A 27,452-nucleotide genomic window follows, 5' to 3' on the forward strand; every position below is an offset into this window, starting at 1 on the left:
CGGGGCTCGGTGATGAGCACAGGGGATGTTTACAAGCAATTCAACATTGTCAATCTACTTAACCGTAGACAAGCTGTTGATCTGGCATTCTTCTATAAAGTAATTAATGGATTAATAATGTCACCTAAGATTCTTGAACAATTCCAGTTTACTGCACATACTTAGATCAAGGCTAAAAAATGCTAGACTGTTAACCGCAGCCAAAACAACTAAAAGCTATGTCTACCATGGACCTATTAATAGAATTATCAACCTAGTCCATGAGCACTGCTCCAACATCAACTTCCAGGATGACTCGATGTCTATTTTCAACTCAAAGATCAACGAATTGTTAATGAATAAATAACCACAACTCACTTATGTAATTCACTATATTACTGCTATCATCTAATGTTTCCTTATATAAGTCATCATTAAAAAAAATGTATTAACTTATTTATTTTGGGTGGGCTTTAGTTTAGCATCCCACGATTTCAGGGTTAAGAGGGGTATGGTTGGATAGAGGAGATTCTCCAGATCACGAATATTCGTGTATTTGGAGTATAATCCTCTTTTATTGTTCATTTTAATTCGCTTTCAAAATATATATTTATATTTATATATATATATTATATAATAGATATGGCAACACTTATTATCTGACAACATGGAACCCATTTGTTATTGTTCATATTACGAAAATTGTGTAAAAATTAAATGCTTATTTAAAGCAAATACTTAAATATTTAATATAAAATAAATATGTAGAAACATTGTAGTGAAGTGTTAGTGTGTAATAAGTGCATAATATAAAAGAAAATATAACCATAAATCGAGAAATTGTAAAATGAAATTTGTGAAATTTTCAACTTAAAATGCAAATATCTCGAAAACTATAAGTTTCCGGCGGCAATAATTATATATATTCGAGATCTGGAGAATCTCCTCTATCCAACCATACCCCTCTTAACCCTGAAATCGTGGGATGCTAAACTAAAGTTTTTCCTTTATTTTTGTCACTATTATATTGCAATAATTATCTAAATATATTTATAGGCGGACTCAGCAATTACTATGTTAAACATTATTTACCCATCTTTATGTATATAGCCGATCGACGTTTGTTATTGACATAAATAAATAAATAAAATAAATAAATTTAGATGCTTAATCAAACTATTGTAGTCGTACTGTTATTATATTTCAGCTGCTTCGCACATTTATTACACTGGACAATAAATCAACTATTTACTTTTTTAAAATAAATCCAAACGGCGCTAGGCGTCATTTTAATAAATATATTGAAAAAATAATAATATTTAGCTGTAAATATAAAAATAATAAATATTCAAAATAAATATAATTGGAAAATCTTTCACACGGTTTAACATTGTGACAAACACGGATGATAGAACAAAATCGAATCAACGATAAACTGCCAGAAGCAACTAGTTAGCGAATTCGTAGTTGCCAGAATGTTCTAGAAGCAATGTTTTGTTACAGATTTACTATATAAGAGAATCGGAATCGAGTTTTCCATCCCTAGTTAGCAATGTACATTGCCTGAGGATATGTGGCGTGAAAATCATGGTATAATACGATGGTGAAAATCCATTGCAATCAATCCAATATTGCCTATCGACATTTGTTGTAATGGAGTTTCATAGACATACAAAGTAGCATTAAATAACATTAAAAAATTGTAATTCTAAAGATAAAAGATCTTCATCTAGATACTTAAAAAACGCTGTTTTAGTAATAGTTTACTCATAACTAAAGTTAAAAATCATCATTGCGCAAATCAAAGTAGATCAGTAAAAAAATTGTGTTAACATATAATTTGTGTATGCAACTCTGCATGATTTAATGTGTTGAATAACGTTCTGTGAGATTCTGGTTTTATGGAAAACAAGAAAAAGCTATATATTATTACTATAAAAGTTCATATAAAGCGATTATATTTTGTATTTTAATACACAATACACTATGTAATAAAATCACAATTACTTAATTTCTTATTACTTTTTGTCTAACGATTAAGAGGAATAAGATTGATGTATAACAAAAGAAATACAAAACAAAACATTGCGTCAGCAATTAGTACTAATGAATAATTTAATCGACCATCGACAGAAAATTTGCCGAGAACGTAAAATTTATAAATTTATGTAGAAATTAAAACAATTTTTTTATAATCATACAAAATGTCGAAAATAGAGGAAGGAAAAGTGGAAATTAGTGGCGCAATGAATGTCCCCAAAGAGCAACAGAAACTGCAATTGGATTTTAGCAGGTACATATCATTTATAGATAAAATTATGTGAAGAATTTTAATTATGCTTTTTATATTCCTAGTTTCACGAACTTTCAAAAAATACCAAGCCCAATGGATCTCATACAGTTGACAAGAAAATATATACGCCCATGGTCTGAATTTATTAATACTTCAAATTTCAAAACAGCAGCGAGCATGCCACGTTTAACGAACAGATTTGTGCGCAATATAAGTTACTTCCAAAGCAATTACATATTTATATTTGTATTACTGATGATATACTGTCTGTAAGTTTGTTATAAAAAGAATATGCTACTAATTTTCTTAAATTCTTAATTAATTTTAAGCATCACATCGCCGTTATTACTACTAATTTTGGGTGCTGTGGCATACGGATGCCATAAAATTAAGAAAGCTCAAATACCTATCTCTATTTTTGGACAGCAGCTTGGAACTAATCATCAAATAATGGTTATTAATGTTGCCTCTGTGCCAATTTTGTACTTGGCAGGTGCGGGTGCCGTATTGTTTTGGACATTAGGTAAGTTTCTCCTCTCGCACATTAAGAAAGTACCAATGTAATTATTTTTTAATAGGCGCATCTTGTTTCGTTATCTCATTGCATGCTGTATTCTACAATATTGATGCAATTGTAACTGAAGAAAATGAAGGATTTCTTTCAGAGGTTGTGTAAAAAAATGTCGACATTCTTCTTCTTATACCAAATTCACCCATAAACCGTTAAAAATTAATAAATACGAATTTTTATACATAAGTACTAGTTTTGAACTTGTTATAAAATATGTAAACCTTAAATTTCAACCAAATAATGTTTACATCATTTTTGTGATCGTTTCTTTATTTAGTTTTCCTCAAATAAAAATTACAGCAAATTACATATCATATGCGAAAAACATGAATAAAACGGAGCGTATACAATACACCCTCCGTTGTGCTCATATACCTGTAGTTTCAAATTACGTGTAGATTTTAGGTGGAAGTATTGCTTGATAAGGTTGATGGTGGCTTTCCCAATCTTTGTGCGTGTATACGTCGTAAAAGACGGTTGCCGCAAATAAATGTAAATACTGCGATGGGAATAAGCAAACGTAGAGTTTGGAACATATTCAAATTTACCCAAAATACCGCAAATAGTGCAAGTATACCACCAAATCCTGAATGAAATCCTAACGTGATGGGCTCAAAAGTAAAATTGGACAAGTTCGTGCCCAACTTTCCCCAAAAAATTAGTAATAATACCAGCGGAGTTAAGCATAAACCGGTAAAAACATCAGAAACAAAACGCGGAGGTCGTTTTTCAGGCGGACGGAACATATGCTCTATCTCTGGAAGTGTATTACGGATTGGCAGATTCATTGATACATCTAAAAAAACACTGGCAATATATAAACAAGAATTTACATATAATTTTTCTTATTACCTGTTTCTTGGGGAAATTTCAATTCAACGTTCGCCACATGCCAATTAAACGAGTTGGAAATTGACGAATCACCGATAATTAAATGAAGTTCATAATTTCCCGATTTGTATCTAAAATCAGCTCCGTGTAATCCCACGTCCATATCAAATTTGTAAGCTTTATTACTATCTTGTTCGGCGACGAAAATTATTTCTTCTTGCGTTTTCACATTAAACATAAGAACGAAGGCTTGATGAACTGTTATTACCTACAATAAAATTTTTATATTAAATCCATCTAAATTAATATACATACTACCTTGGTTGTGCTTTCATCAGTGAGAACTGTTTTAAGTAGTATTTTTTGAGTATTATCGGCCTTTAAAGTTCCAGGTAAAGTTTGAGGATACGTAACACTTTGCTTCTTAACAGACGAACTTGTGTCGGCTTCCGCCACACCAATTTCCAGAGAGTGAACTTTTACACGACCCAGAATTTTGAAAAACATTGTTTGTGTGAACGTATTGTCTGCATTGATATCTACCAAATATATACCGCGAGTTGGTTTATAGCTAGAGAGTTGTGCTGCAAATATACTTTTGTCTGATGATTTTGGTATTAATTGAACTTTTTCAGCAAGAACACTGTTATCTTTTTTTAAAAGTATTTTTCCATATATATTTTGTGGTGGAGGAATTATAGGATTTCCCAATAAATCAACAACGCCCACATTCAATACCGGGTCATCAGAATGTAACTGTCCATTTCCAATCAGTTGAATACAGACTGGGGTACTTTTCCCAGCACTATTTAATGTTTGCAGTGCTTCAATTAGGACATGGGCACCTTTAGCTGATTGTACGGAACGGCGATTAAGGAAATAGTTAGCAAATTTTACTGCTTGTTCTGAATCAAGTGGTATTGTTTTTTTGAAAATATTTGTCACTCGGATTATTCCCGTCACAACCAAGGCTGTTATACTAAGGCCTCCCTCAAATTGTAACATCTTTCCGTCAACTTCATCCGCTTGGACAATTGCATCTTCAACACGATCTGCCACAAACGCTGCACCACCACCCAATTCGCTGGCAACATGAAATGCATACCCAAGACTAACTATAGAATCGTCTTTCTTCAACAACTCTTGAAGTATTTTTAAAAATTTTGAGGAATTTTGTTCTTCAATTTGTACCCCCAAAAGCTTATGGCTGACAACTCTGTAAAAAATCTCTTGGGAAGAACTAGGAGTCGACTTAAAGGATGAATAAACTTTCCCTAAAAATTCTTCAGGCAATTTTTCTTTGCATAGCAGATTCTTACTGGATCCAATTAGATAAAAATCTTTTTCATAAGCCTATAATAAAATATATACAAATGAAATAATGATAAAAGATATAATTCATTTCTTACATTTAATTTAGACTCTTCATAAAGTGTTTGCAGCTTGGAACATAAATCCGCTGATTCTTTTATATCCAAATCCTTAAGATTTAAGGAAGAGTAGTAAACCGCCTGCAAGTCATTTAATTTTAAGCCATCAGTAAATACTCGTTGCAAACGGTTAAGGTCTTTTTGTCCTAGATAATCTTGTACAGTACGCGCTCCCATTGTTGACGCACTCAAAGACAACGCTAACGCAGAGTATACTAGTACTAAAAAGAATATAATTATTTACTTTTTTGAAAATTTGAGTCTAATTTATATAGATATGCTGCCGGTAAACGAGTTCTCAGCAAGTAGTAAAGAGGAAGTCACTCGTGAAAGTTCTCAACCGGCATTTTCTGATACAAATCCAGTAATATATCAAAGCTTTCTTTACCTGTATTTTTATTTAATATAGCTTACCTAAATTGTACATTATGAAACACTTTCTTAACAAATCAAATTATTTGTTAATTATTTAGTTTTACCAAACGAACTTTAAAGAAAACCTAATTATCTGGCTTCGGTCACTGAAGAAATTTGACAGACACGTCAACGTGAATTTTTACTTTGAAGTTACGTTGGTGCGAGAACAACAACTAGTGAGTCGCATTCATGATCAGTTGTCTCTTATATTATATTTATAATTACTAGTTCGTACGGTTGCCACATCAAATTAATAAATAACACAAATTTAACAAAAAAAAAGGTATATAACAAGTATCAGAAAACTTATAATATACGTTCTCTGCAAATACAATTCCTATTGCGATTCTGAAATCTCAAAATGCTTATACCATATTTCGACTGACACATTTTCACAAGATTTCGGCTGTTGAGTAGATTATCTCATTAATTTACTGGACTTAGCAAGATTTCGCGATGCAAAAATGGAACTTGTTAATCATGTGGTGATTTGAATCTTATTGTGAATGCGTGGTAAAACAGTTCATAAAACATGCATTGTGAACACGCAAAACTGTGTAAACGTCATGAGCTATTTACGTGTATGTTCAGACGGGGATTCTTTTCGTCGCCAAAAAAACTGACGCGATTCACTAACCAAAATTTGTTCAGTCGATCCAACAGAAATGTTGAGAACCTCTGCTATCTCTCTGATGTCAGCACGATGATTTTCAGCTCCTCAAAACTCTTCTGTAACATTTTCAACGAACACGTAGCCGCGATGCCCTTGGAACAAAAAATTTCAAAATGTCTATCGAAATCCCGGACCAGTCCGAGATAAATTTCTACACCGTTCCCACTACACGAAGGACTGTTAACTCGGTAGCATCCTTTGAAAATACTTCACGAATTTTTTTTTGCAACAACAATTTTATTTGTCCACATAGTATGTACATATTAAACTCTTTAAGCAAAAATAATTTAGAGTTTGTTTAAATCAGTAGTCGGGTTATCATAGAAAATCTATATTTCATATTTTAACCAGCTTCATTGATTAAGTTCAGGTAAAAATGATAATAAAGGTTTGTAATTAAAACGTGTACAATTTTTCAGTTTTTAATTTTGTAATTGGGAAAGACATATTGTGCCCATCTGAACATAAGCGTTAGTATACAAGTATATACTAATACATTAATTAAAAATATAGTTTATCTCTGGTCTCACATTATCCGAACTGTTCAGCTTGTTCTTGCACCGGGCGTGTTATAATGTAACGCTTTTTAAAATCTCTAGTTATATCACCATTGTTATTCCACAAGGTTATCGCACTAGTGCTGTACAACGGGTAAATATTAATCAAACGCTCCTTTTTAGCCATATCTTCCTTTGGTACCTTTTTACAATATTCATCAAAATATTCTGTATTTGCTTTGTCCGGCCTTACATTAACCAAACGGTCATTGTAGCGAATATATTCGTTGTACAGCTCTTGCCAAAGGAACTGTTCATAGCAACGAGCTCGTGTAGCTGGAAGCAATAATGAAAAATAAGGTAAATTTCAAAATATTTCCGTCTTTTTAACTTGCTTGTTGGCTGTTTCAATTTGGGTGGTTTAAATTTATCTTTCATCTCACTGTATTGTTCCTTCGAACACATTTTACCGACTTATTCCTTTATTCCAATAATAAATAAGAGTACCAATAAACGTCTAGATACTTAAATAAATTGCTTCGAGAAAAATGTGTATACATATGTACATTATCAAAAAAAAATCATGATAGAAAACAAAATAATTGAGTTGCTATGATATACATATGTATGTATGTATGTACATAAGTACGTGTACATATCATGATTGAACTATTAGAGGTTTGAACAGCTATCTCACTCGTTTTTGACAACCCATCTGCGTTAGCAAATTTTCGAAATCTAAGCAGATTTTTTTTATTGTGTCGATATATGTACATATGTATGTACTTACAAGCCCCTGAAGTACGATAAAAATTTCAACTGTATTCAGGGTCGTCGAGAGAAAAGGCGGGTATAGGGTAAAAAGGTGGGGGCGCGCTCCCCTCAGGAATGTATCTAATATTTTATACATTTTTTAACTACTATCTTTACCCGCGGCTTCGCTCGCATTGAATCCCTTAATTAAATACCAAACATGCTTAACAAACACAAATAACTGAATTCATAGCATGGTATGTACACAAATACGACACATATCATATTTGTGATTGTGGTGGTAATCAGAAAAACCCCAATTTTATCTGATTTATAAAAATATAAGGAAGATGTTTTTGATGAATTTTTTTAAAATAAATTTTCAAATTTTTCGACAATCATATCAAAATCCGTAAAATGTATGTATTTTATTTAAACTAAGTATCCCATGTATTTTCTTATACCGTTAGGAATTTGTGTATAAAGCCTCAAGATGATCGGTTAAGTGGTTTTGGCGTGAATGCGTAACAAGCATACTTATGAAATTTGCTTTCTTGTTGATGTTAGATGGAACAAATTTATTTTGTTTGTACGATTTTGAAAATCAATAATGTATAGATCAGTTCATACATTTAAATATCGATCTAATTAATGAAAAAACGGTTATTTTGAAATCTGTTGACTATCGTGATTAATTTTTTGAACATGCGGTTTAAAATCCTCCGGGGCGGCAGCGAATGCGTCAATAATAGTCTGGAAATCCAACTTCTTGGCTAATTTTTGCTAAAATTTGCATCGTAAACTCATCTGAGCTGGCAATACTGTATAATATTTCTCTGTTTTTTCCAGTTTTTATTTGTTAAAAAATGGAAATATTCAATTCAAGATAAATACACAAACATTTTTTTTGATGGAAGTGTTCTCCTTGTTTTTTTCGAATAAGCTCCCACGTTGTTTTTAAATTTATCTAAATGAGAATGTAACATGAGCATCTTTGGAGACATTCTACAACCGATAGTGAAAAAATTCATAATCATGTCAGTCATCAGCTTGACATAATTGTCAGCTCTATGGTTTCCAATGAAACCATGTACTACAGCATTAAAACTGTTCCAGGCTCTGTTTGCTCTTTGTTCACTTTGGTACCAGCCTAAAATAAAACGTAACATATTATAACCTAATTAATGTTATCAAAATAGTTAATAATTATTAAAAAAAAGGAAATAAGCTCACCATCCCATATATATCTTCAAGAGTTACATGACATATGTGGAGCCTATTTTTTGTCCTGATTTTTAACAGGTAGATTGAAGCTTGATATGCGCACAAATCTTTAAATCACTATGTATCTACCTTACTCTTGCCTTTCTTTTGACGGCAACAGCCCGAAAATCAAAAATGGCCAAATCGCTATAATTTCTTGAAAAGTAAATATTTTCGATTTGTAATCGTCCTTGCCCATATATAATTACTTATATAACCCGAATATAAATATTAACTAAACCAATGCTCAAACAAATTTTTTTTGTTGACCTGTGTTATAAATTGAATTACTATCCTGTCAAAGTTTGTGTTTAAAGTTCAATATATACACTACACCCACTTTAAATTATATTAACGTTAGTTATTTATCTCATTAAAATAAGAGTGCTGAATTTATTTTGTTACACACCTTCATGCAACCATAGCACACACATTTAAGGAAAAAGGGCTAATTGGTCAAAATTATATTATTTACCCACTAACATAGAAGAACATTATGTATTTAAAAAATGTGATTTTTGAAAAATGTATGCAATTTTTATCTATATTGTACTATTAAAACTGTAAATAAGTCACCGAATTATTTCCTGGGGGTGTCATTTAATTTATAAAGAAAATTAAGTGGGCTTACGGAGTGAAATAACAAAAACAATTTTTAGGGTATTGTACTTATATACATATAATGTAATTGCCGTTTGAATAACCCCATGAGGTAGATAATATCTTGGAAGTCTTAAAAAGAGTTTATTATATTCATATGTAGGTGTTGCACGGTTGGAATTAATAATTACTATATAATTTCATTGAGCGTAATAACATAAACATCTTTATTACACATATATGTAAATCCTAAAAATAAGTTTACCAGAGAGGAAAAATAAATAATAATTTTTACAAATCATGGTCGAAACAAGACTGCCAAAACGAGAGCATAAGCAACTGACACCTTTTTCTTTTTTATATTATGTTTGTGTACAATAATAATATACTATTTTCAGATTTTTTGTGAATCCATAAATCATTTAATTGAAACTTTTCTCAACTTTATGTTTTTTAAGACACTTATATTTCATAAAAGTTGTTGTTATTAAACAATGTTTATGATTCATACCACGAATTTTTCGTCCAGGGAGACTGCTTATGAGGTTCATTCAACACGACAAAGGAGTTATCGCCAGTTGCCTGATCAGAAACAGAAGGCCTGAAATACGCTGAATTACGAAGTACGGAAGCACGTCTACCAAATTTTGGGGCATTTTTCGTTTCACAAGCGACCACGCTTTCCGAACCTGCTCCTTGTTGACGCTCAGTGGAATTTTGTCGATTACACGAAATACGTCCCTTCTGCTTACCAGTCATATCCGTCGAAAGAAGAGAGCTTTTTCGTTCTGTCATAATCGATGCAAATTTGGTTTTAGATTCACGACCCACTTCAAAATCACCACTCTTTTCCTCGTTTAGATTCCTTATGGGCGTCCGTTCACGCATCTGATACTGATAGTTGGCACGACGATATTCCGGTGTTATGATGATATCTGAGGGCGGGTTTTCATTGTTTGGGTGTACATTTGTTGAACATGATTCTAATTTTGGACGTATTGGCTGTTTGTGATTTTTCATAGTTGTCCCTTTTAATGTATTTGATGAGTTTGACAAGCGTAATGTGGAAGCTGGTTTTCGAATAACGGGGCGTGAACGAGGGAAATCCAAAAAAGTGTTTCTATATTCAGGATTAAATTCAATTTTACCTTTAAGTCGTAAAAATGGTTCACGGCACTTGCTACGTTCAGGCATCTGCTTGACCTGAGGATCTCGGAAGCTTTCATAATATTCTGGTAGATCTTTTGAACATTGACCACATAGATTTATATGATTTTCGATTTTAAGTAATTTTTCCTTTGATACAATTTCTGTTGGATCTGTTAAATTCGCGCGATTTTCTGGAATTTTTAAAATCGCATTTTTTCCGACATCAACTTCTTGAGCACCAGGCGTTCGCAAATTATCGACTTTTTTAATGGGTGCGCTCTTTAAGTAGGTTTCGTAGATTTTAAAACTGTCTTTATATTCGGGCACACCATCAAATTCACCTTGTATTTTCAGGTGACTTATTTGTGGAATTGAGCATGCCTTTTCAATAGGGAATCGCACGAACTGTTGCTTATATTCAGATGGGACAGTGTTATATTTCGTTTCAACGCAAATTTGTTGTAGACAGTATTTACCAGTAATTTTATCAGCCTTAAGTTTCTTACTGATATTGTTCTTTTTCTCTTTTGGATGAGGGTTCTCATCCGTAGGGTCGGAAAAGAGACGAAAAGCTTCTCGAGGTAAAATTTTTGAGGTGCGGTTAACCATTGGATAAGAAATATAAGATGAACGATATTCTGGTTCCATATTAATAATTCCATTCATACACAAATTTTCTGCCTTTTTAATAACGCTGCCACGGGACCTTAAAAATAAGTGAAATACGTACAAATATCTTTTACACATAAGATTCATAAGGAATATTGCAGAAGTAGGTAAATTCACAGAGTCCGTCTGTTGTTAATTATTTAACCATTGTTGCTAAATTGCTATTCGTTATCTACCTACTTAGTGGTAGCCTATAGACAGGTGAAACTCATCTTCCTAAATAACATAATTTAACAATACCAATGCACATAGATGCTCAGTGGATTTTTATCGAACATGCAATTCTACCACCTACTTATTCTTATGGGTACTAAAAAATTAATTACAGTTGTTAAGAGTCCGATATACACTATGCGCTGAACCATACGCCATCCATGTTTAAGAGCTTTAAAGTACAGTTTATCTCATCTCTCTCTGACCGTTTAACCTCAACCCCTGTGAGTCACCCGTAATCGTCTCCAATCAGACGAATCTTTATGATTAGTATAATAATATTTGTATTGTTATACGTAGAAACCCAATTAAGTCGATGTTTTCAGTCATATCATTATCAATAATAGGACTAACATACATATATTTTTGGATACATATGTGTGTATATAAAATCTTTGACCACCGTATTGTTAACTGAAAAAATTCTACATTTGAATTTGTTCGTTGTACTTTGGTTCTAAGAGGTCTACAGTACAAGTATATTTGGTTTACATTTGCTAAAAGAAATAATCATGTCCTTTTGTGTGCCTGCGACAGTTGGTAAACTTTTTAATAGGTTAATTCAATTATACACCTTCCTTATTAACACATACAATCATTCTCTTATGCAAATTTAAATTTTTTAAATTGATGACAAAATAAATAGTGAATCACTACCGTTTTACTATCGATAATTCTTTCATTTCTACTCACAATTTGTAGTCTTCAAGTGTATATGGTTTGAATTGCTCCTGATGTTCAGATTTCTTTTGCATCAATCCTTCTAAATGTAAAGATGTAGATTGTCTTAAAATACTTGGCTTCAAATTAAAATATCGCCTTTTGAATTGCCAACTGTATTCGGTTTCAAAGGATTTAAATGGAAGCCCTGATTCATCACTTTTTTGTGGGTATATATTGCTTTTAGTGTGGAAGCCTGAATATGGAGAATATTGATATCAATGTATACTTGTAGTTAAGCAAATATTGTAATATTATTTAAAATAGATTTAAAGTAATCCGACAGATTTTACTCTGTTTCATACTTAAAAATACAACATACTTATTATTAAAACTTCTGTTTTATTATATAAAATTTCAGTAAATTGTATTTACCCGGTAGATACTTCTTTCTTTTGAAAATATTTAAATCGTCTATGGAAATATACTCATGTGGATGTTTGACGCAAAATCGACTGGGGAGCCTATATGGATCTATTAAAAAACGGTATGTAGTGTTGTATACTTTGTAAAAATAAACAGATTTTTATTTTATTACCTGTTAAATCCGATTCAGAAAATGAACGTTTCTTATCGTTGTTATTACTGCAAGTAAATAAAATTTGGTTGTTTAGTAACCGCTTCGGAATATGATATCTTTTATTTAGCTATATAAAAATGTATGTACATGTTTAAGTAAGCGACTATCGCTTTCTATTTTCCCATAAATATTAAAACATAAAATTTTATTAATGACCAAAAACTTCTAATATGTTAGAATATATGAAAGCAAACATAATAGTATTCACACCAATTTTCATGGATTCATAAAGAGGTAAAATATTCAAGTTAAACTCGAAGTGGCGAACGAAAAGTTTGCTGTTTTCTATAAGATCTTTGCAAATATTCTTGAAGAAGTATTGAATTGATGGAGTTTATCAATATAAAATGAAACAATTAAATCCAGTAAACACAGGCTATACTTTTACAGGTAATAATGGTATGTAACACATAAAATATAATATACTCTATTATATAATGTATATGTCTAGAGGATATGTTATATTATATATTATCCTCATTTGCATTTGTAATTTGAAAGTATAAATTTTCATCGACAATTGATTGCGCTTAGTGAAAAAAAGAAAAAAGATCAATTGAAAACAATTTTATATAAAGCACTTGTTTTGAAGGTTCATATACATCAATAAATATTAAAATTAGGTGGCACGTTTTTTCCGGAGTAAAATGTTGCACACTGTGTCCGGTTTGATCCAACTCAATTATGTTAAAATTAAAACAATTTACAATAAAAAAATATATATTTTTAAACATAAGTATATGTTCAAAATTCCAAAAATAAACAAGAAAAAACGTTAACTTCGGTTACACCCTTTACAAATACAAGAGAATCCTTACAAGAACTTGATTTCGATCGGTTAGTTTGTATGGCAGCTATATGCTATAGTGGTCCGATCTGAACAATTTCTTCGGAGATAGCCTATACCAAATTTCGCGAAGATATCTCGTCAAATTAAAAAATTGTCTATGTAAGCGCTTGATTCCGATCGTTCAGTTTGTATGGCAGCTATATGCTAAAGTGGTTCGATATCAGCGGTTCCCACAAATGAATAACTGAAGGACTAGTTCGCGTATATACAGACAGACGGGCATAGCTAAATCGACTCAGCTCATCACGCTGATCAGAAGTTTCCTTCTGGGAGTTACATACATCGTGGCAAACTTAATATACTCTATTCAGGGTATAAATAAAATAATAATAATAATAATTGTGAGTGAAATGCCAAATTGAAAATTGTTTCTTTTTTCCATTGACAAATATTTGTACCAATTATTATCAAAATTAAACCTCAAGTACAATCTCTGTATTGAATAGTTTATTATAATAGTATTTAATGTACGATGTGAGTTCAAAAAATCACGGGAATAGTCCGTATTCAATATTATGCACTTATGCCAGCGCTTCTTCCAATCGTCGAAACCAACTTCCCAAACTCGATTGTTCGGATAGCCTTCAGTTCACGTCATCTATGCTTGTAAAACGACGACCCTTCAAGGTTCTCTTTAGTTTTGGAAACAGGAAAACGTTACACGGGGCCATGTCTGGCGAATATGGAGGCTGGGGCATCGTTACAGTATTGTTTTCGGCCAAGAATTCAACAAACGAAAATCGCAAAGCTCATAAAAACCGCAATGAATACAGCTGAAAATTGTATCATACTTTAGGTGCATGTATATCAATATAATAAAAAAATTTGACAGTTGGGCTCTCCAAACTCGCGAAATTTAAAATTTTAAATTCCCGTTATTTTCTTAACGTACCTCGTATACCATAACCGCATCAATGCCATATTTGCTAGTACATATACACATATTTGAATGAAGTACATTTGAATTACCAATCCAAGTCCAATTAATACCGCGGATACCTCGGAGGTGCCTTTCGTTAGTAGATTTAGATTTGATTTGGATTTCTTACCTTGGTAAATTCTATTGTTACCTGGAACCATCTCACATTGTCTCTGGAAAATTTGACATATTTCACCATAAACTCAATAAATTTTTTTTAATGTGCTTACTATATCGCCCAATGGTGCAAGTCACCTCTCCTAAGCATCTTCGACTTAGAGCTAAATCTTTCACACGACTCTACCCGTTAAAAACTGGTATACCCTAATAAAATATACCATGCCTAAGAACACCACTCACAATCACATCATACTCGATCACACCCCACATGATGTCATCGCAAAAAAGGATTGGATCTTCGCTTCTAAACATCTTTCGAAACAACAACGACCCTACATGCCACGTTCAATTCGATCAGATAGCGGTCCTGCGCTGCACATTCGTTCCGGATATGTAAAAATGCATATTCAGTACAGTAGTGTGTGAAATATTAACATTTAATTAACGTGTAAATTATAATGTGATATAATATTGTACTAAAAATTTATGAACTCTTTTCAGCCAAATTTTTAACAAAATTACTTAAAAATACTGTGTTTAATACAATGTTAATTCGATTTGAGTGCTCTCAGACTAAGTTTGTACTATATGGTATCCGTCAATACTTGAGATATATATAATTTGCTGGTGTTGTACTTTAAAAGCTCCTATTCGGTAACAAAAATGCGTCACCGGCTCCTAACTGGTATTGAACATCGTGAAAATGATATTTAATAATTATAAGTTAAATAATAATACCAATCCAAATTTTAATATTTTGATATCGGTCATATCTGCCATGAGAATAGGAGACAATTAATTATATATATAATACAAGTATGATAAAATTTTGATAATTTACTCATTTAGAAAGATAGAGTACCAATTATGATGAATAAGGTAATTGTTAATTAGGGCATATTTAATCCAGAATATTGACACCAAATTTTCAGTGCTACATATGTTAATTTCACTCATCTATTATTTCTTCTTCATTTTCGGGCGCGAAAGTTTCTATTATTTCCAATTCTCCCAAAAAAACGAAGACTAGAAATATTGCATATAGAATGAAGTTAAAAACACCAATGCTACGGCGAGCTGAGAAATTTGTTAATGTTGCCCATATTAACACTGATATAGTTGCTATAAATTGAAAAACGACACAATTTTCGCCCAAACTACCTTGAGGGACCTTAAATGATTCACTTTTTAATATGAAATGTACATACGCACTTAAGTAATAGAAGGTATATACTTACAAAAATAGGGGTTTCAGAGCGAAATGTTTCATATATGAAAACTCCACCAAATGAGGAAATAGAATCTGAAAAATGAAATTAGTTATAAACGAAAAACTGAAGACATTAGTATTATTACTGAAAAATGGACCACCAAAGCAAGCAGCATAGCCCATTCTCGGATACCCGTGACGTGCCAAAGCTATAGTTGATACCAAATCACCAATACTGTTTCCCCAAGCTTGTAAAGTGCATCCGAGAAATGAGTTGCTTCTATTGGTCACAATACCAATCACTCGCAATATTTCAACCGATTCACTTGCGGAATAGTAAATTATTAAAATTGAACAAACAACACCATATAACGCTGTGATCTATAGTGGTAAAGTTGTTTAAAAGGTATATTCATACAAATTAATGAAATATAAATTTTGGGAAACTAACGTGGTGATAATTAGGCGGAATGTCTGTTCGCGTTGTATATAGCATATAAATAGTGATGGGGACTGTAATCAATAATGTATAGCAATACAGCGGTATACCTAATATGAACAAATTATCAACTGTGGATTAAACAAAGGTTAGCTAACTGAATACATAGAATATTACAAGTGAGAGTTAAGTTATGGCAAGTACTTACATAATGTATATATTAGCATCATTGGTACCCAAGGAATTTGGATTGAGTTCAACAGTTTTGACCATCCATGACGTTCCTTCTCATAGTCAACGACTGGTATAAATACTTGTAAAACAAAAAGAACCGGTGCCGTAATGACAATATAAACCTTTCCTGCAATCCCACTCTCTAACCATTCTTCTTTTTGTATGGGGTTAAGAGACTCAAAAAATTGTTTCATAAGATCCTTATTGGGTTTATTCAAAATTGCATCAAAAGACATTGTTCGTGTTCTATTTACATCTATTGATAATCGTGAGGTACGATCAATAATTTCTATGCCGGCCTCCGCTCGTAATTGTTCCAATTTCGCAAGATTTGCCGCTAATATGAGTAAGTAACATATGTATGTTTAGAAAAAAACTCTCCTAATACAATGGTATCTTTACCGTCAAAATAACCTTGACGACAAAAAGTGAGTTTTATATTAAAGATATGTAGTTCTTTGTCTTAATTATTTATGGGTATTGATAATAGCACGAAATTTAGCTCATAACAGTAGTATTATAATTTTTAATAAATTTATTCTGAAATAACGAGTTGTATGAACTGTTAATAAATTGCGTGTTCGTACTCTCCCGATCTGGATTATTAACTTATCGGGAAGAGAAATACTCGTTTAATTATAAATAAAATTTATATGCATTTGTTGTATTAATCACTTCTTAGTGATCGTTAACTAGCTTTTAAAACTAAACAATAACTGCAGATTTCTTGTACTCGAAAATCCATTAAAACACCATAGTGAAAACATTAGTATTTCAATCATTACTGATCATCTTCTATTCTACTTTCGTAACCAATATAATACTTATACCTGCTAAATTTTATATGTATGTACCTATGTATATGAGGGGTTTTCAAAGAAAAAGGGGAATTTTGATTTTTCGCGGGCTGTGTACATTCGATATTTTGTTTTTGTTATAATCGAACACATATGTATGTTTATCATGTGTTTGCATTAGGAGACAATTTCGATTAGTAGTTTGCTTTTGACAACAGAAAAGGTTAGTTACGTTTTTGTGTTCTCTTCGATTTTTGACTAAATTTTGAGCAAAAGCAATGTCGCAATAGTATCTTTCAGGAGTGAATGACTTCAACAACGATCCGGGTTTGCTCAAACTGATCGTAAGTGGTGACGAAACGTGGGTATAACGTGGCGAAAAAGGCACGCAAAGTTCAATCAAATGTGAAGGTTTTGCTCACTGTATTCTCTGATTACAATGGTGTGGTGCATTATGAGTTCCCTCCAAAGGCCGTACAGTTAATAAGGAATACTACAAGGAAGTTATGCAACGTTTGCGTGAAGCAATACTGCTCAAACGAACGGAATTGTGGAAAAACTAATCGTGGATTCTGCATTACGATAATGCACCAGCTCACACTTCAATGCTTAATCGTGATTTTTTGGCCAAAAACAATACCGTAATAATGTCTCAACCATCGTATTCACCAGATTTGGCTTCCTGCGACTTTTCCTATTCACAAAACTGAAGAAACCAATGGAAGAAAAGCGTTTTGCGACAATTGATGAGATCAAGTCAGAATCGAAGAAAGAGCTGATGGCACACAAGTGTATTATAATGGCAAAATAGATATTGATGAATAAATAAGTACTGTTCAAAAAAATTCAAAATTCACCTTTTCCTTTGAACACATATTTTCCATATTTTGCCACATACGTGTTTTTGGCGACTAAAGCTCGATTAATTTTGTTATAATATTATATAAACAACTAAGGAAGGGCTAAGTTCGAGGGTAAACGAACAATTTATACTTTTACAACTTGAAAGGATCAAAGCCGGGAAACAGCTTCAAGTTTTTCCAAATCTTTATATAAAACAAGTAAGGAAGGGCTAAGCTTGGGTGTAACCGAATATTTTATACTCTTGCAACTGGATGAAAGCCGGGGAAATACTTTCAGGTGTTGGCAAAACTTTATACTAAAAAATGTTGCGAAAGAATTCAAAATTCAATTATTCGATAGGTCATAGGCCATATTTTACTTCGTGACATAAAAATTATCTTCAAATGGGAAATATTTGATATAAACTGATCCAAAGAGGCTTAATTTAATATATTGAGTTGATGTGGAAAACGACAGCGGGACAGCACAGAATTGGAATTCATTATATTAGGGGCAGGTTTAGACCAAGGTCTACACCAATTCCTTACATATTCAGCGCTAAACCACATAATTTTTAGGAAAATTTGTCCACATAGTTTCGTTATTTTGACCAACTTAAACGGTTTAAAGTCAGATCAAACGTATGGCCTTGTTGCAATAAATTTTGACAATGCTCAGGTATACTCGAGAACGTATTTTCAAGCAATTTAAAAATATATGACTTACACACCGACCGGCATACTCGGCATTTGGTTTGTTAGAATAACGAAAATCATGTAGTATATAGGAGTCGGGGTAATTCGTAGATTAATTTCACAATATTTAACATTAAACTTTGGTATATCCAACATTATTCGCTCAGGTAATTTTGTTAATATACCTTTCATATTGACCGATATATACGGTATAAAGTCAACCGGATATTTGAAAATCTGATATTAGTTATATTGGGGCAAGTTTTTACCCGATTTATTTGATATATGCGGTATAAAGTCAGTCGGAAAGTGTGAAAATATGTCTATTAGATATATGGGGGCTAAGGACAGTATTGATACGATTCAACCTTTTTCAATACAAGTATTTTTGACACACATACAATTATTAGAAAAGTATTCTCTCCGAAATTTATTTATATATGTATGTCACATTTGACTGATTTTTTCGGTAAAAAATCAGCCATAGGCACTGGAGTCCACATATTCGGTATCTGAGTTGAAGAGTTATTATTGGTTTTTGACAATTTTTAAACTTGAGATGGCATACCTCAAAGGCACTATTTGCGCAAAATTGTGTACCGATATAGTTATTGGTGCTTGATTTGTACTTGTATACCGCAAAGTTCAAGAATCACATGGAATACTTATATAAATAAAGCTCAATCGTACCATCTTATGTGTGACATTTAATGTCTCTGACATGTTCAGTTAGTGAGTTATCGCACTTTTAGTAGTAGCAAATTTTGGTGATGCAGCTTGATTGGTTTGGAAGAGATATACATTAAACCTATTGTGCGGCGGGGTCACGTCCACATCTTAAACCACAGGTACCCCTCCTTAATGTGATTCGTTGTACCAAATTACAATTTTGTATAATAATTGACGGCTTGGCAATTCATAAGTTTTCGATTATTGACATTTTGTAGTCGTGGCAGTGGGCCGATTACGCCCATCTACACTATCAAGGAACATGTGTACTAAGTTTCATTAAGATATCTTCATTTTCACTCAAGTTACAGCGTGTACGGACAGACAGTCAACCGGATTTCAACTCGTCGTGTCATCTTGATCATTTATATATTATTGGGTCGTTCACTAACTGGCACAAGGGCGAGCTGTCATTACAAAAATATTCTCCCCGAATTTCAATACAAGACCTCACTGGTTGACCGATATGTTTAGCAAAAAATTAGCCATATGCACTGGAGCCCTCATATTTTGTGTCTCTTTCAAAAGTTATAGTCCGATTTCGACAAATTTTGGTCGTAAGATGAAATAGCTTGAGGGCACTATTTGTGCAAAGTTTGATTCTGATACTGATATTCATTTGTATACTGGAAAGTGAGTTTGTTATATGGGAAGTAGGCGTGGCTGTCATCCGATTTCGCCAAATGATGAGGAGTGGGAATGGTTATTATCTGATTTTACCCATTTTCACAGCCTATGAAAAAGTGCTAAAAAGACTTCTTGTCAGTGAGTTTGGTTGAGAAAGCTTTAGCGTTTTATAAGATATATACATTTAACCATTTAAAAGACGGGATTCTGTACTAATTTACAGTTTTGTATCTTAATTAAGTGCTTAGTTCTGGCACTTTAATGGTTTTCATTCAAATACAATACCGACCTCACTTGGGTGCTAAGGAACATATATATGTAGCGAATTTCAACAAAGTATCCTAATATTTACTAAGTTATCGCTTCCACGGACAGACGGACGGACAACTGGTCACACGAATTTCAACTCGTCATCCTGATCATTTTTATATGTAATAATTTAGATATACTATACTCGAATGAACGAAAAACGATTTTCCAGGTTATTTTAAAGTTTTAATAAATTTTATATAACTGCGATCATTGCGATCAGAATGCGTGTTAAATGCTTAAAATGAAAAATATTTTGAACGAATTCTTTAAATACCCTTAGCTTTGATTCATGGTTAAGTATAAATTAAAAAATATTTCAAAAGACTTGAGAAGAAAAATTACATATGTATATCTATCATCATAAATTTGTTGGAAAACCAAAAAGTAATTATTTTAATCAATACTAGAATAATTGATCCTTATATCTGATAATTCATATTAATATTTGCATAACTCTTTTTTTTACATAATCCTATTTTCTATGAAATGTGCAGCTTCTTATGAACAACTTGTTTATCAAACTTTACTTTTTTTCCGTTTTCATGTATATGTACCTAAATATAACTAACTTACATACATGCAAACAGAAAAGGAAAATTTTTTTTATGTAAATTCGATATTTACTACAACATTGGCAAGGAAATATTACCTGTGGCGTACTTTCTGTCCTTAAGTTTTGATTGCAACACTATGAAAAGATAAATCAAATGATTGTTATGCTCGAATTTTATTAAAATATACTTACATTTAACAGTTTGTTTGAGTAAAAACAGTTCGATAAATATTACCATAAGATACAATATATACACCGACATTATCACTAAAGAAATTTGCATAGAAGAAGTTTGAAATGAGAGTTGTGGTGATATAATTTACATTTATATATTTATATAAATATATGCAAGTACAGTAGAATCTCGAAAAAGTTAACCAAAACGTTTCAAAGGTAATTGAATTTTTTATTTCAATAAATTAAAAGTTAACTTTTTAGCTGTATGTGAACACCGAAACTCGATTAACTTAGTCGAGCATTTTACTTCTTCGAGTTAACTTTTGCGAGACTGTACTTCTACTACTGTAGTTATAGAAGTGGCAAACTTTGAAATTAATTAATTTGGTTATATCCTAATTCTGGTTTGTTGGACTTTTACTTACATACAGACTCAGTGCGTGTGACAACTCCATCCGATACGCAACAGTAATCAACGCATATGATTCCGAAACTTAAAAAACACGCATCTCTTAAAACATTATGCCATTGTATTTCAAAGGGATAAAACACGAAAATCAGGCCTGCAACTAGGAGTACCACATATACACCAGCTCCAAACAAATCTGGGAACATAGGACCAGCCCCGTCTAAATTTGAGAATGTGCCAATCAGATCGGGTGATCCATTGCCAAACGCTAGTAATGTAACACCAGCTAAATTTTCATTAAGGCCCAACATTTTTGATACGACTTTCAAAGCAGGACAAAAACTGTACAATGAAAACGTATTTATACATCAAAAATTAAGATATGTGTACATTTACTTTTTTATGGGTATGAGAAAATTGTTTTTTTTATTTATATCATGATGGAATAAACCACTGAGATGTTGGTAGTATAATGACGTTTCTAAAAATTTTATATGACTTGTCCCCACTCAGTATATGTATATGTACTACTGGACGACCGATTTAGCCATGTACTAAGTATGTCTTCTTATACAGACAGTTCCAATATACTTATAGGCGTACTTGCATGTATTTATATAAGTATGTATTATAAATATGGGAAAACTTTAGTATACCGTCCCAGGCTTTCGGGGATAAAATGGGTATGGGCGGATAGAGGAGATCCTCCAGATCAAGAATATATTTAAGTTTAAAGTTGAAAATTTCAACTAATTCAATTACGTATTTTTGCGATTAAAAATGAATTATACACTTATATTGTCCGCTTTTATATCACTTCACTAATTCGTTTTTAGATTATTTTTATATTAGATGCTGCAAAAATAGCTTTATTTCAATATTTAAATCATTCTTCAATTTTACTAATTTTGACAATAACAAAATGGTTGCAAAATGTTAAATAACCAGTGTTACTTTATCGACATCTTTTGTAATTGAACTGAAAGAAAGCCTGGGACGGTATACTAAAGCCGACCCATAAATATGTACTTATATAAGCATATACATAAATACATGCAATCATTGATCTAAGAATGGTGCACTCGAAATGTGAATAATGAACAGATTTTCGGAATTCCCTCTCCCAAAATGCTGAATGAAATAGATATAGGATTATGTATATTATATATATTAACATGAATAAAGCACTGCCATTTATACTCGGTAGCTATTGAGATTTTATATATAGGGAACTATTCCTATGATGTTTTCTCTTCATAAGTACACATAAGCTCATTAATTGTATACATATACTAATAATTTAATAAAATATTCTTGAATAATTTTATTTAAATACTATCACCTCAGTTTTATTATTCCATCATGCGTCGATAGAAGTGAAACTTCTAAGCACGATTATTGTACGTGATAACAAAAGGTCGGTATATTAAACTTACTTAAATACCTAGAAGAAACCGTCCGAGACCCTGTAAAATTTATATATATATATGGTATATGTAGATGAACAGCGTGATTAGCCGAGTCAATTTAGCAATGCCCGTCTGTCTGTATATACGCGAGCTAGTTCCTCAGTTTTTGTGATATCGATCTGAAATTTCGCACTCGTCCTTTTCTATAAATTATCTTCATGAATTTGCCATAGAATACTGTTCAGGGTAATGTAACCAACTTGTTCACATCGGATTATTATATAGCTGCCATTCAAACTGATCGATCGAAATCAAGATGAAGATCGTTTTTTCTTATAAGGTAACCCTAACATGGCTAGAAAGAACCAGCAAAATGTATTCCGATGCTTTAAGAAATGCTCCTGTGAAGGGTATCATAGTTTTTTTTTTGTTGCTGACCGCATTGTATAAACTCGTTTTGGTTTAAGAATTAGACAGTGGTAATCAGGTAGTCAAGATTTGAGAACTGTTCTGAGATCACAATACATATGACAATCATTAAAACACTCCAAGCGAAATATTTGTTTCAGAGTAAATTTGTTGATAGTTAGTACATCAATTAAAAAGTATAAAAGACAAGTAAGGAAGACCAAGTTCGGTTGTAGCTGAACACTATATATACTCTAGTAATTTTAAAGAATCAAAGGCTAGAAAATACTTCCAAGTGTTGGCAAACGTTATATTAAAATATGTTTCATATAGTATTAATATTCGTTATTCGACAATATTGTGAATAGATCACAATTGTATTAGGTATCCTATTAACTTATATTATAGGACTATGGGAAGGTGCATACCGATATAATTAATTTTTACTACCGGATGACATGATGCTAATCAAAATCTCTCTGTCTGCGTGTTGCACATTAAATTTCAACACATTGAAGTGGAAGTAACCTTTGATATCATTCATATTATTTTCAAACGAATCAAATAGGAGATGTTAGCTTACGTCGTAAAGTGATTTCGCCTCCGAAAAACATGTATCAAAATTACTTAAATGCAATGTCAATTGTTCAGCACTTCGACAAGCCATCGCTTTTTGTTACAATGACTTGCAATCCGAATTGGCCAGAGATAGTAAGTACAAGTAATATTGCTCCTAATTAATCATGTCATTTTAGGCCTGAAATAGTTGTGCGTGTATTTGAATCGAAGTTAAAAGATTGGAGCTAGGATAATTCATAGATGGATTTCTTCCATTTTCAACCCCAAGCTATAGTATAGAAAAAATTATGCAAATTTAATTTTCTTAAAAAATCTTGCAGACTTGGTGTCCTATCTTCATATTTAAATTTAAACTTTCTGAAGTTTCTCGTTAAGCAGGCATCGCACTGATTTTATTAATTTTCGCACTGTATGAAGAAAATTTCAATAAGTTTTGTGGATATAGCTTTAATAGTTAACGAGATATGTGTATGGTATTAAGACCAAGTACCAGTACCTACCAAATTAAAGAGTTGTAGCATGATTTGCGACTTACAAGTAGTTATAACAATTTTTACACGGAAAAACGAACGCCGAAAATTAGTTCGTCTCGTCATTCTGGTCAGTTTCATCCATATATATATATATCGTTTAATTATATATATATATCGTTTAATTGTTTAGTTTTAGGTGTACAACTAGAGTATAGCTTTAATACTGTATTATACATAGTTCCTTGTGCTGAGGAAATTTCACTTGGATTGATTAAAGATATAAGTACTTAGAATTACATACATATTTTCAACTGTACATCCCAACACAATATATATTAGTATGCATATAGTCATTAGAAGAAAAGAGCATAAAATTTGTTCGGTATCATTGTGTGGTTTCAATTGGCAGTAGAGGATTTCTATATAATTTCCGAAATTGCCCATACGACTGCACGTTGTTGTTTCACGTACATAAGCGCAACGTTCATCGTACTCCAACATTTGAACCACGCTGCAACTTGGCTACAATAGTTTATTATTTAGTAAATTCTTAAACTATAATAACATATATATGTACAAATGTATATATTGTTTTTACTAAACGTACTTATATTCCATTTACTGCAAAACTTTTCACTTACAAGATTCGAGACTGAGGCAAGAAGTCCTTCTTCACGCATCGTGTATAATTTATACTAACATATATAGTAGGTTTATATTTATATAATAAAACAAATTGAAAGTTAACCGAATTCAAATAATTATAACGAAATAGAAGAATATCAAAAAATCTGAAATGAAATTGAAATAAGTGATTACTGGGGTGAAAAAGTTTACTCTGACGCTTTCCTTTTTTGTAGTTTCAAGCATAATAATACAAGTAGTATATAGAGAGTGGGTATGGTTTCATATTGTTAGATGAAATGCTCGAGAGAAACGTTTCCCACAAGCTTGGTTGATATTGCTTTAGTAGTTTGTGAGATATTTTTATTAAACTTATTAAAGGGTGAGAACATAGATGCCCTTAGTCATCCTTGGTACGAAATTTAATATTGAATTAACGTTATTTTGGTGTAATTTTCATCTATCTTCAGAGTGTCGTGGAACAGGTGTACTCAGATGTCGAGAGATGTCCCAATTTTTATCGCTTATACGGACAGACGGGCGGAGATTTGTACATATAGGATTCATATATATGTATGTATAGCTCTGTAATATGTTGCAACAGTTTAAAAGACAATACCTAAAAACATTACCAGTCGAAAAAGTATTTAAAGAAGAAATAAAAAACACATGAAGATTTAATTTTAGGTTATACTTATCATTTACATCTATTAGAGGACTAAATAAAAGGTTTGCTGAGATGACTTTTGACAGTTCAAATTAATATACTGATTAATTAAGTTTGACACATCGCTTGACATCTGTGCAATTGTATCATTAAATGAGATTCGGAGAAGGCTTTTTATATAATATTATATATTACGAAGCTCCTTGCTCTCCTGACACTTGATTTTATATACAGTTTAGTGTACCGTGAAAAATTTGTTTGAATAACCTTTTAACACAAGCACAAGTAATATTATCTTGCAATTCGTTGTAAATTAGCCATTATGATGATATTAAGCATGAGATTTATATTAAATTATAGTATCTATATCGTTGGTCATCTAATGAGAACTATTTCATTATTTTACTATTTTCATTGTTTAGAGTGCCTGCAAAGTGGACCTTGAGGGTCCAAAGCAAAGCGTAAAACTGATTTCGATCAGCCCCGATCGATTTTGGACACCCCAGAGTAAATGCGCGATTATGCGATGATTTCCATGCGTACTTTGTTATTATACTCATACATGTGCATTTTTCTTTTCACATACTTTCGACATTAAACTATAGTACGAGTATATCCAATATTATATGTGCAGTTAACTTTTCTAAGATATCTTACTCATGGATCAATATATACGGTATAAAGCCATAGGAAATATGGGTAGTATTGACCCGATTTTATCTATGTTTGACGTTACTACATATTATTTACAGAAAAATACGTTCTCTGTCTTTAATTAAGGTGCCTCATATACCATCGCCAAAATATAGTATAAGAAGTAAAGTCAACCGGAAGTTTGAAAATTCTGATATTAGTTATATGGGTGCTAGGGCAAGTCTTTACCTGATTTAATCAATTTTAGGCTCACAGATGCACCGTTATTAGATCTACATTCTCTGTAAAATATATAATATCTACATTCTCTGCCAAATATTTTGAACAGTGCTTCCCAAAAATGTAAATTCAGAGTTGTTATCTGTTGTTATCAAGTAGCTTGGCTTTTGTAGCCTTCTGCAATAGCGGTGTTAACACATTATTATACATTAGTATGTACGTTGCAGTTTTCACCGTTTTCATTACAGCTAGAGTACATAAATGTATATATATTTGTTTACATACCTCTTCTTATTCCACACGGTCATCGGATCTATTATTTTCGGATACGCCTGTCGTAAAAATTGAAATTAGTTAGCATTTTGTTTTTTGTTTTCAAGTATAAACATTTTTAAAAAGTAATCCCTTGATTTGCATATTTACAAATCGTGAGTAAACAGCACTGGTGGCTCACTTATATAACGACGGATTATTAGATATTTGCACTTTTTATACACATATACATACATGTGCGTGTTTATATTACATTTATACAAATAACCGATATAATGATTATCTACATTATTAATAAAAAGCTCATTAATAATCCAATTAACTTTCGCTATTTCTATACTATACCAGCTTTTAAGTTGTTTTAAATAAAATTAAAAGTAGTTTATTCGTAAAAAAATATTTCTTTCGAATAGAACGTTTGTTCGAGCTCTAATATTTCAGCTACCATCTAATGCGGCACGCAAGTAAATACTAGCCTATGTATGCTATCTACACATTTTACAGCAGGGCGAATAAACTAATGTACGTATAATAGTTAGAGCTAGCATAGTGCTATATAAATACCACCCTATTTATATAAATACAGGAGCTTAG

General features: G+C 32.0%; 5 protein-coding genes across 21 annotated transcripts in view; 2 read left to right on the forward strand and 3 right to left on the reverse strand.

Annotated features, from left to right (window-relative positions):
- The first annotated feature begins 1,838 nt into the window (after positions 1-1,838).
- On the forward strand, positions 1,839-3,152 carry LOC106614421 (prenylated Rab acceptor protein 1). Its single transcript, XM_014230170.3, has 4 exons — positions 1,839-2,272; positions 2,335-2,541; positions 2,602-2,795; positions 2,851-3,152. Exons 1-4 carry the CDS (start codon positions 2,184-2,186, stop codon positions 2,946-2,948), a joined length of 588 nt encoding a protein of 195 aa, XP_014085645.1. The 5' UTR covers positions 1,839-2,183; the 3' UTR covers positions 2,949-3,152.
- OstDelta (oligosaccharide transferase delta subunit) lies at positions 3,096-5,679 on the reverse strand. Of its 2 annotated transcripts, XM_036367683.2 has the most exons (6): positions 5,519-5,679; positions 5,084-5,325; positions 3,993-5,027; positions 3,696-3,942; positions 3,401-3,639; positions 3,096-3,342 (listed from the first exon to the last, which is right to left on the reverse strand). In XM_036367683.2, the coding sequence occupies exons 1-6, from the start codon at positions 5,529-5,531 to the stop codon at positions 3,232-3,234; spliced, it is 1,887 nt and encodes a 628-aa protein (XP_036223576.2). In that variant the 5' UTR covers positions 5,532-5,679; the 3' UTR covers positions 3,096-3,231. The 2 variants fall into 2 exon arrangements, with proteins under 2 accessions (XP_036223576.2, XP_014085624.2); XM_014230149.3 differs by having other exon boundaries at positions 3,096-3,639.
- Positions 5,680-6,583: 904 nt separating this feature from the next.
- On the reverse strand, positions 6,584-7,278 carry LOC106620869 (uncharacterized). Its single transcript, XM_014239554.3, has 2 exons — positions 7,087-7,278; positions 6,584-7,027 (listed from the first exon to the last, which is right to left on the reverse strand). Exons 1-2 carry the CDS (start codon positions 7,154-7,156, stop codon positions 6,726-6,728), a joined length of 372 nt encoding a protein of 123 aa, XP_014095029.1. The 5' UTR covers positions 7,157-7,278; the 3' UTR covers positions 6,584-6,725.
- Positions 7,279-9,505: 2,227 nt separating this feature from the next.
- On the reverse strand, positions 9,506-27,371 carry LOC106614563 (mitochondrial sodium/calcium exchanger protein). Of its 16 annotated transcripts, none has more exons than XR_011396132.1 (12): positions 25,063-25,192; positions 24,723-24,943; positions 21,569-21,894; positions 21,159-21,233; positions 21,063-21,101; positions 16,385-16,747; positions 16,189-16,286; positions 15,884-16,118; positions 15,766-15,830; positions 15,369-15,698; positions 15,266-15,300; positions 14,939-15,209 (listed from the first exon to the last, which is right to left on the reverse strand). XR_011396132.1 is itself a non-coding variant. In XM_070108849.1 (11 exons), exons 1-10 carry the CDS (start codon positions 25,099-25,101, stop codon positions 12,641-12,643), a joined length of 1,485 nt encoding a protein of 494 aa, XP_069964950.1. In that variant the 5' UTR covers positions 25,102-25,192; the 3' UTR covers positions 12,490-12,532; positions 12,597-12,640. The 16 variants fall into 16 exon arrangements, 9 of the variants coding, with proteins under 9 accessions (XP_069964946.1, XP_069964945.1, XP_069964944.1 ...); XR_004977462.2 differs by having other exon boundaries at positions 15,390-15,698; positions 16,189-16,307; XR_004977460.2 differs by having other exon boundaries at positions 16,189-16,307.
- The window catches only part of LOC106614173 (probable methyltransferase-like protein 25), a 46,136-nt gene continuing 31,103 nt past the window's right edge, over positions 12,420-27,452 (forward strand). Inside the window, exon 1 of the mRNA XM_070108850.1 lies at positions 12,420-12,545. Coding sequence (XP_069964951.1) covers positions 12,527-12,545 — 19 coding nt within the window. The 5' untranslated portion in view covers positions 12,420-12,526. The remainder of the gene's footprint in view (positions 12,546-27,452) is intronic.

Source organism: Bactrocera oleae, chromosome 4 (genome assembly GCF_042242935.1).
Source record: "Bactrocera oleae isolate idBacOlea1 chromosome 4, idBacOlea1, whole genome shotgun sequence".
Taxonomy (NCBI): domain Eukaryota; kingdom Metazoa; phylum Arthropoda; class Insecta; order Diptera; family Tephritidae; genus Bactrocera; species Bactrocera oleae.

Excerpts from the sequence above, each read along its gene's own strand:
- OstDelta (XM_014230149.3), bottom strand. Across the intron at positions 5,028-5,083 it reads ATGAAGAGTCTAAATTAAAT|GCTTATGAAAAAGATTTTTA; the intron begins GTAAGAAATGAA and ends ATTTTATTATAG. Across the intron at positions 3,943-3,992 it reads CTGATGAAAGCACAACCAAG|GTAATAACAGTTCATCAAGC; the intron begins GTAGTATGTATA and ends ATTTTATTGTAG.
- LOC106614563 (XM_070108844.1), bottom strand. The coding sequence starts at position 26,893 with ATGACCGTGTGGAATAAGAAGAG. Across the intron at positions 12,255-12,433 it reads AAGAAAGAAGTATCTACCGG|GCTTCCACACTAAAAGCAAT; the intron begins GTAAATACAATT and ends CTCCATATTCAG. Across the intron at positions 11,163-12,031 it reads ACACTTGAAGACTACAAATT|GTCCCGTGGCAGCGTTATTA; the intron begins GTGAGTAGAAAT and ends CTTATTTTTAAG.
- LOC106614421 (XM_014230170.3), top strand. The coding sequence starts at position 2,184 with ATGTCGAAAATAGAGGAAGGAAAAGTGGAAATTAGTGGCGCAATGAAT. Across the intron at positions 2,273-2,334 it reads CTGCAATTGGATTTTAGCAG|TTTCACGAACTTTCAAAAAA; the intron begins GTACATATCATT and ends TTATATTCCTAG. Across the intron at positions 2,796-2,850 it reads CGTATTGTTTTGGACATTAG|GCGCATCTTGTTTCGTTATC; the intron begins GTAAGTTTCTCC and ends ATTTTTTAATAG.
- LOC106620869 (XM_014239554.3), bottom strand. The coding sequence starts at position 7,156 with ATGTGTTCGAAGGAACAATACAGTGAGATGAAAGATAAATTTAAACCA. Across the intron at positions 7,028-7,086 it reads CAAATTGAAACAGCCAACAA|CTACACGAGCTCGTTGCTAT; the intron begins GCAAGTTAAAAA and ends TATTGCTTCCAG.